Source organism: Typopeltis vanoorti, chromosome 17 (assembly GCF_054136105.1).
Source record: "Typopeltis vanoorti isolate ZY-2024b chromosome 17, IOZ_Tvanoo_1.0, whole genome shotgun sequence".
Taxonomy (NCBI): domain Eukaryota; kingdom Metazoa; phylum Arthropoda; class Arachnida; order Uropygi; family Thelyphonidae; genus Typopeltis; species Typopeltis vanoorti.
The window spans coordinates 106,579,106-106,593,009 of record NC_143565.1 but is presented as its reverse complement, the minus strand read 5'-3'; the positions used below and the strand labels follow the sequence as shown (position 1 = coordinate 106,593,009).

The 13,904-nt window shown below is 34.5% G+C and overlaps 1 protein-coding gene across 7 annotated transcripts in view; it reads left to right on the top strand.

The window, feature by feature from the left end:
- The window catches only part of LOC150097746 (MAP/microtubule affinity-regulating kinase 3-like), a 297,798-nt gene that overhangs the window by 224,898 nt on the left and 58,996 nt on the right, over positions 1-13,904 (top strand). For 5 of the 7 annotated variants that reach the window (XM_090407471.1, XM_090407465.1, XM_090407466.1 and 2 more), the window contains one exon: positions 6,984-7,112. The exons of the other annotated variants lie outside the window; for them this stretch is intronic. In XM_090407471.1, the coding sequence (XP_090263597.1) occupies positions 6,984-7,112 (129 nt within the window). The remainder of the gene's footprint in view (positions 1-6,983; positions 7,113-13,904) is intronic. 7 annotated transcript variants of the gene reach the window in all.

Below are 13,904 nucleotides of genomic sequence, written 5' to 3'. Positions count from 1 at the left end.
TGAGCGATACCATGATTTTTCAATCACAGTACGAATTGATATTGCAGAATTTCTGCAACGTAATTTAGCGTGTGAAAGTTGCTTTCAAGTTGCGGGGTGAATTATCCATGTTAGTAACATGGAGAAAAAAGACAGAAAATGTATTTCGGTAGAAGAAAAGATGGCAATTCTGCGATGTGTAAATTGGCATGCCGGAACACGTGTGCATTTAGCATAAGATCTTGTTGATCTCCGTGTCCACTTTGAACACGATAGTAAAAAAACAGGTCAAGCATTGAACTCAATGCAAAGCAATCTGGCACTAAGTCAAAAAAAAAAAAAAAAAAAAACGAAAAGCAAAAACAATCAACAATTAAAGATTTTTTTTTAAATAGATAAATCTAAGTACATTGTAAATTCATTTTTTTTTTTTTTCAGTTATTAAATTTTGTAATCTAGTATGTAGACTCAGTAAGTCATCTTTTAGCCTTTTTTTTAATGTTTTTTTTACATTTCCTGTTATTTGCACTTTTTTCCATCAATCTCCTGAAAAGTGTAAAAAAGGGGTTTTACTGTATAATGCAATAAAGGTGATAAGACACATGTCTTACTTCTTTTTTGATAGAGATTTTTGTATATCTTGAGGCCATTTGATTCCAGTATATGTTTGTAGTTATACGTAGATCTTTTCCTTTTAGACCATTATTCTGTAGGATATGTATTAATTTCTTATGATCTATTAAATCAACAACTGCTTTGGTGTAATCAAAAAAGCAAAGATAGTATGCCTTTCTGGTTATTGAGGCTTCTCTCGCATAATGTTTTCAGATTGAAAAGTCCTTCTCTTGTACCTTTGTCTTTTTGAAAACCGAATGAGTGTCTTCTATTTCTGTTTGCAAAATGCCTCTTATTCTCTCTATGGTTATTCTCCTAATAATTTCATAACATGGCTTGTTAAACTTATTAGTCTATATTCTGAACATTCAAAAGTTCTTGGAATTTTTGGGATCGTGACAAAGATGGATTTTCTTAGATTATCAGGGATGTATCCTATATTATATATATATTATTAAAAATAACCTTTAGATTTAATTGTGTTTTCATTTAACTTTTTCAACAATTTGATAGGGATCTGATCAAGGCCTGGTGTTTAAGCTGTTTCCATTTGACTTATAGCATATTTTATTTCTTCATATGTAATTGGTTCACCATCTGTATTTTGTATATTTGCTGCGTCTGTATGATCAGAGTCAAACAATTATTTTCCGTATTCTTTCCATCTTTTTATCATGGCTTTGTTTCTAGTAGTATTTTTCCATTTTAATCTTTTATACAAAGATTATGATTGAAATCTTTCTTTTTATTTGTCATAGCTTGGATTGATTTATGCATTTCTTTACATTTTTCATTTAGTCACATGTCTTTTAGCCTTCCTACATTCATTTTTTATCCTTTTACTGAGTATTTTATACTGTAGTGTATTTTTCTTTTTTCGTCTTTCATTCATAAGTTCTAATATTGATTCTGTCATCAAGGTTTTTTTCTTGTTGTATTTCATTTTTGGAATCTCATTGGTTGTCTTATATATTGCACTTCTAAATTTTGACTATCTTTTTTCAATTTCTTCTGTGTTGCTAATTATATTGTCTTCCGTTTTATCAGGGGATCTGATATTATCCTACATAATCTAATTTTTTCCTAATTTCTGAGTTAAACACCATTATGTTATCAGGTGTATTCAGAGCTGTCAAGTCCTTAGTATGAATGTTTTTAGAAATGTTTTTTAGTTTAATCTTTAAAGTAGACACAACAGAGTTATGGTCTGAACCTATATCAGCACCTGGGTATGTTTTGATGTTGGTTATATTATTTTTGTATCTGTTATTTATCATTATAAAATCTATTTAATTTCTTATAGAGTTATCAGGGTTTGTCTAAGTATATACTTTTCACTTTGGATGTTGAAAGAAAGTATTCATTATGCATAGTTGTTTTGAATAGAATTGTATCAATCTCTCACCTCTTTCATTTCTTTCACCCAGTCCAAATTTTCCAACATGTGGATTTACTTCTCCTTCTCCAACCTTTGTATTCAAGTCATCCATCACTATGAGTATCTCATTTAATTTAACATATTCTGTAGATTTTTGTAAGTTATTATAAAAATCTTCGATTTCTTCATCAGTGTATTTCTTCATTTATGGGCCACAGCCCCATTATAGATTTAAAGATGCCTTTCTTAATCATGAAACCCACTCCATAATCATGTTTCTTTCCACCAGAATATACAAATGTAAAGCCATCTTTATCTAGTTTTCTTAAGTTAGGCCATCTGGTTTCACTAATTTCCATTACATAATATAATAAATTTAGTTTAATCCTTTATCCAAGTGTGAGCAAACAAAGTTTGCGCCTGAAAGTATCTTCAGGACTGGGTTAAGGTGGGCCTGGCTCCCACTGAAGAGACCTCAATAAAGGTCGAAACCGGTCTGGGTAGTGGCCCTTCCCTTAATGCATAACATTAGACATATCCGCAAGGAGATGTGTTTTGCATTATAGGAGATACTAAGATAGGAGTGTTGGTAGCTTGCTCCACCTTTGCAACGAGTTGCCCTGGTGTTGTATCACCTTAACCCAGTCCTGAAGATACTTTCAGGCGCAAACTTTGTTTGCTCACACTTGGATAAAGGATTAAACTAAATTTATTATACTCTAACCAAGTGGAAAATAAACTTTCAACATCTTTCTCTAAATCCAGAGTAATTTATTAAAAAAGGGTGGCACACCAATTGGCAATTCCTATAGGTGGAGAATACCTGCTAATGCTTCTGCCTGATATCTCGACTTGGGCCTGGCTCCCACTGAAGAGACCTCAATAAAGGTCGAAACCGGTCTGGGTAGTGGCCCTTCCCTTAATGCATAACATTAGACATATCCGCAAGGAGATGTGTTTTGCATTATAGGAGATACTAAGATAGGAGTGTTGGTAGCTTGCTCCACCTTTGCAACGAGTTGCCCTGGTGTTGTATCACCTTAACCCAGTCCTGAAGATACTTTCAGGCGCAAACTTTGTTTGCTCACACTTGGATAAAGGATTAAACTAAATTTATTATACTCTAACCAAGTGGAAAATAAACTTTCAAAATCAAAATAATTTCCATTACATCAACTTTAAGTCTTTTCATTTCCTGTATAAGATTGTCAAAATTTCCTAGTTTATGTAAAATTATATAAACTGGGAAAACTTGTGAAACTTAGAATGTTTTCACATTCTAAGTTTCAATTTTTAAGACTGTTTCTTGTTTTCAAACAAGGAATATCAAATGTCAGCCTTCCTGCAACAGCCAGCTGCTGATCTGTATTCAGATTCTTCTGCCTGTCAATTGTTTCACATTGCCATTGTTATATGAATTCTTTCACCAATGATGAAACAGGCATCATTGCAGTCCTAACATCTTTACCAGGGGACCATTTAGTCAGCCATTTTTCAAGGTTCTTTGTAAGCCTTCAGGACTACCGTATTGTCCCAATGCACATGAAGTCCCCGCCATGCTTCATCTTACAAAGCAATCCTCTACTTTATGTTGCTTCCATCCTCCATGACGTGGACATGGGGTTGAATTTTGAAAGGATTCTTCACATGCATTTTATAAAGTAAAACCATTTACTTTTGATGATTATGCTTACAATAAGAAAAATAAATCACCTTAAATTGATAGTTGTATTTTGAGTAGAATTTTTTAAAAAAAAAAATGCAGTAAACTGCAAAGAAAGCTTTCAGACTTTTGCGACAATCCTCAGTATCTGCAAGAAATGAGCAGCATCATTTTGAGTAGTGACACCAACTATTATTTGGTCATTATTAATCACTTAGATTTTTACAAATTTGAATTTTGAGAAGCTATAGTACCATTTAACAGTAGTTATGTGCTGCATCACTAAAATTTGCAAATGACTATATGTTTGGGAACAATATTGCAGAAATTTTTTCAAGGTAACATGAAGTGTAGAACTTGAAGCATATAGACAATGCAAAGATTGGCCAGTTCAGTGCATAGATTTCATTGGAAGTGTCAGAATTGTTTCTTCCATTCAAAGCTTCGTGAAAGTTCAGTCTTCAGCATTATCCCCTGCCCTATTTATTTGGCATGTGTGTGGGGGGGGAGATAGCTTTTCTGTGTGTGTGTGCATTTTATCAACTACAGATTTGAGCTTTTTTTAAAAAAAGTTTCTTTGAACCTGTATTTTGGTGGGATTTAGAGTATTCATAAATGTTTTCATATTCCCATTCTTATATTCTTAAAATTCACGGATGCTTAAATTCCATCTGGTCATTATTCATCAGCTTGTATAAACTCTTGATTGATTTGTCACCTTAAAGCTTTGATTAAATTAAAGTTAGGAACTGATATTACTTAAGCTTCAGAATTTACTGAGTTTTTTTTTAATGCTATTTTTAGTTACTTGCACATATACATGTATGAAATATAGATGTATCCTGATTATTATTCATGAAAACTTCAAGATCCCCATAGAAATCATTAAGTATTTGGAATTAGACCAACTTTTTTTGCACCCTTTGCAATCAGCCTTTATACAGAAACAGCATAAGAAATAAACATAGAACTTAAGGACTTACTGCATACAAGCATCCATTATTAAGTAATATATATATATATATATAATAAAACCATAGTAAATAAACTTTGAAAGTCAACAGTTTTGAGCTGTACAAATACAATATTTTAAGACTAGAGTATATATAATACTGTTGAGAAGATGAGATGTATTTTTTGTAGTTGGCATTCATAATTGTTTCAAAAGCATTATTTCCTGATTAGTATTCTCGATGGATATTCAAGGTGTGGCAATTAAATTCCTTTCATGCACACATAAAGACTATGTTTGTTTACTAAACTTGTACACTAGGATCTACTGTCACCTTTGAAGTAATTGACATGTGCAGCAGTGCACTTAAATGTTGCTGCAAATCTTCAAAACATATCTGGAACTTGTCTTCTGGATGCTTTTTATTACTGTCCCCACATGATGTTGGATGTCAGAAAATCTTTGTGATTTCGAGGCATTCTTCAGTTTTGAGAGAGTAGAAAGTTGCAAGGGCTAAATCTGAATACCGAGGATGGTCTAATTGTGTGTTTGATTTTAAACCAGAAACTCTCGGACAGCTATTGCCTCATATGGAGGGGCACTGTTGTGATCAATGATCCAGTTGTTTTGCCAAAGTTCAGCTCTTTTCTCCATGTCACATGAAGCTGTTTATGACCATGTCAGCACCTCTAAATAACAATGTTGGTTCACTGTTTTTCCTTGTTTAGTGAATTTGAAGTGAACTATGCCCTTACTATCAGATAAACAAGCATTGTCTTGATTTGTGACATTCATGCCTTTTTTTTTTTATTTGGTCTTGGTGAAGATGTTTTCCATATGATTTGAGGTTAGTTAAATTTCATCACAAATAATAGCTATCAAAAACAGCCCATTGTGAAGAAAAATCAGAAGAAATATCAAGTGTTAGCTTGATATTTCTTCTTCATTTGATCTCTATTTGATCTTCACTCAGAGTTCACAGAACCATCTTTGCAGAAATTTTTCTCATTCCCAAATTGTCCAAGGTCTTCTTCACTGTTTCTTTGTCTAATTTAATTCTTCTGTCACCTGTACACTTAATCATCTGTCAGATCAAACTAATTGCCACACTCTTCCAACATTTTCTCATGATGAGTTTGTGGTCACCCAGTTTATTTCATTATTTCTCATCTTCCTATCTTTTAAATCTTTTATGCCATTCAAATGCATTAAACTTTTTTCATGACATTATCATCATTACTGCCAGAGAGAGAGAGACCATAATAGTCCAGTAGAGTTAACATTTCACCACTCCTAACGTGTCTGGAGTTTCACTTTGCACTGTTCTAAATTTCATGTACTAATTTTTTCACCAAAAGCAGCAAATATGCATGTGCAAACTCTGCCACAGTATGTTAACTACTGGCTTGATTGTTTTGATACAACTCAAGGCAATAGCACAGATATGGCCAAATATGCACTGTCGTGTGGTTTCTATATGCACAATAACACATTCTAGGAATTTAAGTGTTGCATCTTATTTTATGTTTGTGTGTGTGAGAGAGAGATGCTATAATAGTCCAGTACAGTTAACATTTTACTACTCATTTCTTATCAGTCATGTCATTGTCATCCCAGTTAGTCTATTATTTTACTATAAAAATTAATGGATTTACACAGCATGTCAGGTAAAGAAAAAAAAAACACTTTACTAATAGTTCACTGACTTTCTGAGTTAGAGCAAAATGTGATCACAGTTGCTGTGTGTGCACAATAAAGAATTGAGTAAGGAGGTACTTAAGCTAGTGCCAACTATACCTTATCTTTACTATGGTTCAATCTGCAGCAAATCCTCAACAACTTTCGTGTTTCTAGTCTCTAGTTCTGTTTCATTTCTGATTTAATTTTCAGGTCGATATGTCGAAATTGGTGTGGAAACAGACTTGTAAATTGCTGAATTCTGTTGTTCCTCACATCTGTTCATATGCCCACTCTAACAATCTTGTTTCTTCTATTCCTGTTTCCATATTTAACATATTTGACAAAAATAATACAAAAATAACAAAATTAGCTTGCTACTTATCTATTAATATTGAAAAATATCCTATGTAAAATATTATATCAAATGTTTATTTAATTAATTGCATTTGCTCTAATATACTTTTATTTGACTCCCTATATATTTTTGCAGTTTAGCTTTTTTAACAGTTGCATGTTTAAAAAATTTTCAGCTTTGTTTGATGGTATTAAAATGTTTATTGAAATGTGTGTGCATCATGTATAGTAATTATATAGTGTTAATGTTTAACTACATTAAAAATTTCTGTTTAACTTCTATTATTGAATTCTCTAACCTGTGTGGTGTAAATGGTATTAACTGAGATAACATTGCTAACTAACCTCTAACCTCCCTACAGTAATATCCCCTTGTTGGGTGATAAGACACCCATTTCTCGACCAAAGGGTCATGCCAAGTCTGCTTCTGTGTCTTGTACTGGTCGCTCAGAGTTATCTGCATTTGATTCATCAGAACCCCTACGGCCAAGGTAGTATTGTGATCTGTGCAACTAACATTAAAACTAATTCAGCTAAATTTAGAATTATAATCTAATGTCTTGTTTTTATTAATTAATATTTTAATATATGTATATATTTATGTGTGTATATTCTGGTGAAATGTTATTTTGTTTAAAATTTTTATGTTAGTCACTTGATTTTTAGGTATACAAAAGTACTTAAGAGTCGACATATTTTTCTATAGACTAAACTCTTCCAACAAAGGTTTTTTAAAAAGGTTTAGTTTTTTGTAACAATGAATTATCCACATCTTCAGACAGTTTTCTGTTGTTGTTTTTTATTCTCCCATTTTGTACAAATGAATATACTTAATCAAACTAATCAATTTTATAGTTATTACTTGGTATCCATATATTTACTGTGAGGGCAGGGGAGCTAAAGTTTAAGGTTTGTGATAGGTAGATTTGCAATGCCAGATATCTTAACTAAATTCACTCTAATGAGAAATCAATTAAAAGAACAGTTCACTTATAGGTCCAAGAGTATGTGGCAGTTTGTATCAGTTACTATTCATTTGAAATTTGTGCACTGTTTCAGTATAGATAAATATTGTAGCTATTATTATTAACAAATAATGTATATTGCCTCTTAATTAAAAAAATGATGGAGAAAGATGAGTATATGGATTATTAATATATCAGAATGGCTTGTTAATATTTCTTTGATTAGGCAAAAAGTATGGAAAGTAAAGATGGTATGGTAGGAAGTCAGCTGAATAAATTTATAGAATGAAATTAAAGAAACAAACACTAAATTAGGTGTATATAAGACAGTGTTCAAACCAGTCTTAACTTATGTAAGAGCTGGGTTAGAAATAAAATACTTGATCAAAGACTGTGGCAGTATCACATTGAAAATGATATTAGGAAAGAACTTGCCATTGTTAGCATTCAGGAATGTCTTTTTCTTGCCAGGTTTGCAAAAAAAGACCCAGAGGCATACCAAGATCTAGATGGATTAATAGAGTAAAAAGTACCTTAAAAGACTGAAATATAAGATCTGATAATATTGGAATCTTGACAAACAGTAGATTAATTCAGAGGAAAATTGTTGATCAGAAGTTAGTAATGGTGTAACTTTCATTTAGTACATGTGTTTGATGATGAACAAAAAACATATTATATTATTTAAAGTCAGTCACTTCCCTATAACAAAAAACTTGCTGTCTTGAACAAAATACTAAAAAGGCATCATGAAATTCCTGCCATGTACCCTCAAGGGGATGTACTGTACAGGATATGATAGTACTACATGAAAAATTTACATCATTACTAACTTCCTATCTACAATTTTCCTCCAAATCAGTCGCTTACTTGTCAAGACTCCAACGTTATCAGATCTTATATTTCAATCGTCTTAGGCACTTTGCACCATATCAATCCACCTATATCTTGGTCTTCCTCTGGTCGTTCTCCTGTCAACCTGGCAGAGAACACTTGTTTTGCTAACCTTTCCTTGGCCATTCTGTTTAAGTGACCATACCATCTGAGATTAGCTCTGCTAATGCATTCCTGGATGCTGACAATGCCAAGTTACTATTATTATTATTTCGGGCAACTCCAAGATGTCAACAGACTCATTTACGGAGGCCCTAACATCATGTCAAGAACAACTATTCGACATTTACACAGTATCTATCATACCTCGCCTTGAACTCTTTCACAGTCATAGCACCCACAACAGACTCTGGCAGCTTATTCCACTAATTCACCACTCTCCAAGTAAAAAACCTAGCTCTAACACCCTTGCTAACCACATTCTTGCCCAGCTTCCATGTATGGCCTCAAAAATATCTTCTGAATTAATCTTATAGAAACCTTTAGTAATTTGAATGTCTTAATCATATCACCCCTTTTTCTGCTTATCAACCAATTTTTGCAACCCACAAATCTTCAACCTGTTCTCATAAGGTTCATTCCATAGACCTGCTATCATCTTGGTCACTCGTCTCTGGATCCTCTCCACCTCTTCCCCATTAAGAAGAAATCCTGGCACCCATATCTGGGCACAGTAGTCTAGATGGGGTCTTATCAAGGCTCGATACAGGGGAACAATAACTTGTTTGTTTCTGCTTGTTAAAGTATTTTTCAGCAACCAAGTGATTTGATGAGCTTATTTAGCCACTTTTGCGACGTGTCCCCTAAACTTCAACTCCGTATCCACCAACACTCCCAAATTCCTTCCTCATCAATCTCCTAGAGAAAGGTTTCACCAATGTGATATACTGCTGCTAATCTTTTCACCCCAAAACACTATTAAGGTTTTGGGGTGAAAAGATTAGCAGCAGTAGTGAAAAGATTAGCAACAATAGTGAGTGCATAACCTTACACTTTACCACATTAAATCGACATCCATTTTCCTTAGCCCAGTCCTCCAAACTATCCAAATCATCTTGCAGAATTTTGACATCCTGTGCACTCACTATTGCTCTACTCAACTTTGCATCATCAGCAAACAAGTGAACACTTCCTTTCAGATCCTTTCCTATATCGTTAATGAACAAATTGAAAAGTAGTGGTCCAAGAACAGAACCCTGCGGCACACCACTAGTCACAAGCCGTCTTTTGGACTCGACCCCTGAATAAACCACTCTCTGATATCTCTCCATCAACCACCCTCCTATCCATCTCATCAACCCTATATCCATCCCCATATGCTGCACTTTACTGATTAGAATTCCATGTGGTATCCTGTCAAAGGCCTTAGCAAGGTCCAGTAGAATCACTGTAAACCCATTACCCTTATCCAGTTAAGCCGTCACTGTGTTATAAAATGTGAGCAAGTTACTGAGGCATGATCTACCTTTCACAGAACCATGTTGTCCCCCATACAGTATCCCATTTTCATCTATCCAATCCTGTATTCTTTTCTTGACTAATTTCTTCAAGACCTTGACAATTATTCCTGATATGCTAATCGATCGGTAATTTACAACAGCGGTCTTGGAACCACCTTTATGCATTGGAACTATTTTCCTCTCTTTCCACCCCCTCAGGACTAACCCAAACCCGAGACTCAAATTATATAAAATGGTCAAGGACACTGACAATTCTTTAGCCGCTTTACCTACGACACGAGCTGGTATACCATCCAATCCCACACATGTATTGACATTGATGTTTTGTAATAGACTACTCACCTCCACTTCATTCATCACAATTCCCGTATAATCTATTGGTTCATTCATTCCTGCAATGTCACCACCTGGATGATATATTCTTGCAAAGTGCTCGCTCAGTAATTCAACTATATCAACTGATTTGGTTACTTCCCTACCCTCGCATTCTTTAAAATCATTCTGCCATATACATTTTTTCTTTTACTTGCAACATATCTAAAAAACTGTTTGGGATTCTCTTTAGCCTACATGGCTAATGTTCTTTCATAATCCGCTTTTGCTTTTCTTACCACATTCGTTACCATTCTGGCCTGTGCTTTATGCCGTTCATGTGCCTGTCGGACACCTTTCTCCTTAAATTCCCTCCATAGTTGTTTCTTTTTTTTGCAGCTCAAGCTTAATGGTGTTATTCATCCATTTAACCATACAGTCAGCCATTGCTTCATGCAAACACTTCCTAACCGCCTCCCATGCACTATCAACGTCTAGTCCTTGCAGTTTTACATGCCATGGCAATGAACCAATCAAACTCCTAAGCTTATCTTACTTACCAGCCCGATAATTCCACATGTACCCTGTCTTAATTGTAAATTCTACACCTCCCAAGGTCTTTCCTAATATCCTTGTTTTTAATATGATATTGCTATTGATGCAATCTGTTCACGCCTCTAATCTTTCTCAGAACTCTCTATTTGCGGTCTCTAGTCTTTGGTCAAGTATTTTACTTCTGATCCAGCTCTCAGATCAATAGGTTAAAACTGGTGTGAACACTGTCTTGTATACAGTTAATTTAGTGTTCCGACTAATTTCTCTCTTATTCCATTTGAATTTATTCAATTGACTTCCTACCACACCGCTTTGTTGATTCTGTTTATTTCCATACTTAATTTACCATTTTCACTAAAAATCGTGCCTAAGTAGCTGAAATGTTATACTTGTTCCACAGGTTCTCCGTTTACAACACAGTTGACATTTTCAACGATTCTGCCTATTTTCATTGTCTTTGTCTTTTTATTGCTGACCTTCATACCATATCTATTACAACAGTTATTCAATTTAGTCAGGGAATCTTGGAGACTTGTAGTGGATTTATTTAGAAGTATAACATTGTCTGCATAAAGCAAAGAGCTGACATTAACATCTCCAATTTTGATATCATGTTTAATACCACTTTCCTTCATAATGTGATCCATATAGATAATGAATAACAGAGGTGATAATGTACATCCTTGTCTGACACCAGATTTAACATTAAACCATCTTCCTGTACTTCCTTCAATTCTAACTGCTGACTCACAACTCAAATAAAGACTTAGTATTGCTTGATATAATGTTCCATTGACACCATATAACTGTAGCGCATTGAATTGCTTCTCTCTCTTGGCACCTTGTCATATGCCTTTTCTAGATCGACAAAACTTAAATACAGATCATCGGTATATTCCCATGATTTCTCAACTATTTGTCGTTGAAGATCTGATCCTGACGGCCTCTATTTGGCCTGAATCCAGCTTGTTCTTCACCAAGCTTTTCTTCCACAATTCTTTTCAACCGTTTCTCAAGTATTCTTCCATAAATCTTACCAGGAACACTCAGTAGAGAAATTCCTCTGTAAGTTCTCACGTTCAGTTTTATTTTCCTTTTTATATATGAGTACTATGAGCTCTCCTCCAATCATCAGGAATTTGTTCCTCTGTCCATGTCTTCTGAACTATGCAGTGCAGCCACTGTATAAGACCCTTATACCACCATATTTCAGCATTTCTGGTCGAATATTATCTACTCCTGCTGCCTTTCCACATTTCAAGTCTTTGGTGGCTTTTTTCTACTTCAAGTATGGATATGTATTCCTGACTGTATGCCTGTTGAGTATTTTTTCACGCCGTGCTATCATTGCTTGTTTCATTTAGCAATTTTTCGAAGTAATTACTCCATACTTCAAGGATATCTTTTTCTCCCATTTTCTTCTGAATTAATCTTTAACTCCTTTTACAGAACTCTTTCCTCTATTTCTAAGCTTCTTCAACAACTTCCAAAATATTTTGCCACCGTCTTGATATTTATTTTCTATGTTCTTGCCAAGTCCTCTTAGAGAATACAGAGACAAATGTAAGAAAACTAAACACTGTGTAAAACTAATTAAAACAGGAAGTTAAAGCTCTTTAACTTCCTGTGTCTGCCATGGAGTTCTGATTTTTCTATCCTTGCAGACAACCTCACCACATGCCTCTCTGTCTGAATCAATCAGGGTTTTCTTCGTTTGGTTCCTGTTCTCAAGCTCTTTCATTTATTCTTCAATAATCTTTTGTGTATTTTAGTTTACTAAAAAAGGTTCTGACCAAAATCCCTTAGCATCAATTTTATAATTATTTATTACTTGGTATCATTATACTTAATTCTGGGGGGGGGGGGGGGGCAGTCTAAAGTTTGTGATAGGTAGATCAGTGCTTTTCTGTAGGAAATTCGCCATAGCAAAGCTCTTATTATAACAAACTATTCTTTGGTCATCCTGCATATTTAGCTATAGTGAGAGTTGGCCGTCTAATGGACATTGAGATATATTGTTGGTCAGTTCATTGTAAAAATGGAGTCATTTGGAGTTGTGGGCATTAAAGTAACCACCAAGAAAGATGTTTTTATGTTGAACTGAAGATTGCAGCATGATGGATTGTGTGTGTGTGTGTGTCAGAGGTCAAAGTGAATTTTGCAATTGGAGGAAGTGATAGATCCACAGATAAATGATACATAATGAACAAGGAAATCTTAAGCCACAGAGTGTCTAAAAGAAGACATTCCAGATTTGTTATCTTCTGTAAAGGGAATATCAAACTGCACAAAAGCACTTTACCGCTGTTGTGGAAAGAATCATATAGAGTGTGTTTGTTTGTAAACTGTGGGTCAAAAGCAGGAGATCATGTTTGTAGGTGATAGCTCACATCATTTGGTGTTTTTGCTGCAAATGTTGATGTGGAATATTTTTAATGAAGTTATTTGAGTTTTTTTTTTTTTTTTTAATTGGAACTATGGTGACTATATCTATTTGAGTTTACAGTTGTGGTAGCGTTTTAGAAGTAACAAAGAAAAAGAAAGTGAAATACAGGTGAGAAGAGATGCTTAGACATGTCCTCCATACAGAGAGTATCCAATCTCCATCCAGGTATAGTCTGGTAGTGTAGGTGGCAGTAGGTTTATGAACTAGCTGATCAGGAACCTCCTAAACATATTGCCCTCATGTTCAGCTCCATATGTTATTGGCTAGCATACAGAACTGCTTTATTGCTGTACTTGAAAATGGGGAGAGGCTATGGATCTCCACAGTATTTTGGCATATCCTTGAAACAAGTTATATTGTATAATTGAAGGGGGTAGGGGGGGTAGAACCTTTTGGTTTGGGGGCCAAACATAGCATCAGCTACTTCAAGTCTAATAGGCAAGGTGGTGGAATGGATAAATAGGATTAGGCCAAAGTTGAGGCCGAGATGCCTGAGGAACAAGCAGGTTTTAGGAAAGATAAAGGTGCCAGAGATCAGATCCTTTGCCTTAGACAGATCATAGAAAAATATAAAGAATTCAGACTCCCTCTGGTAATGTGTTTCTTAGACTACTCTAAAGCTTTTGACTGTGTTGAGCATGTGAAACTGTG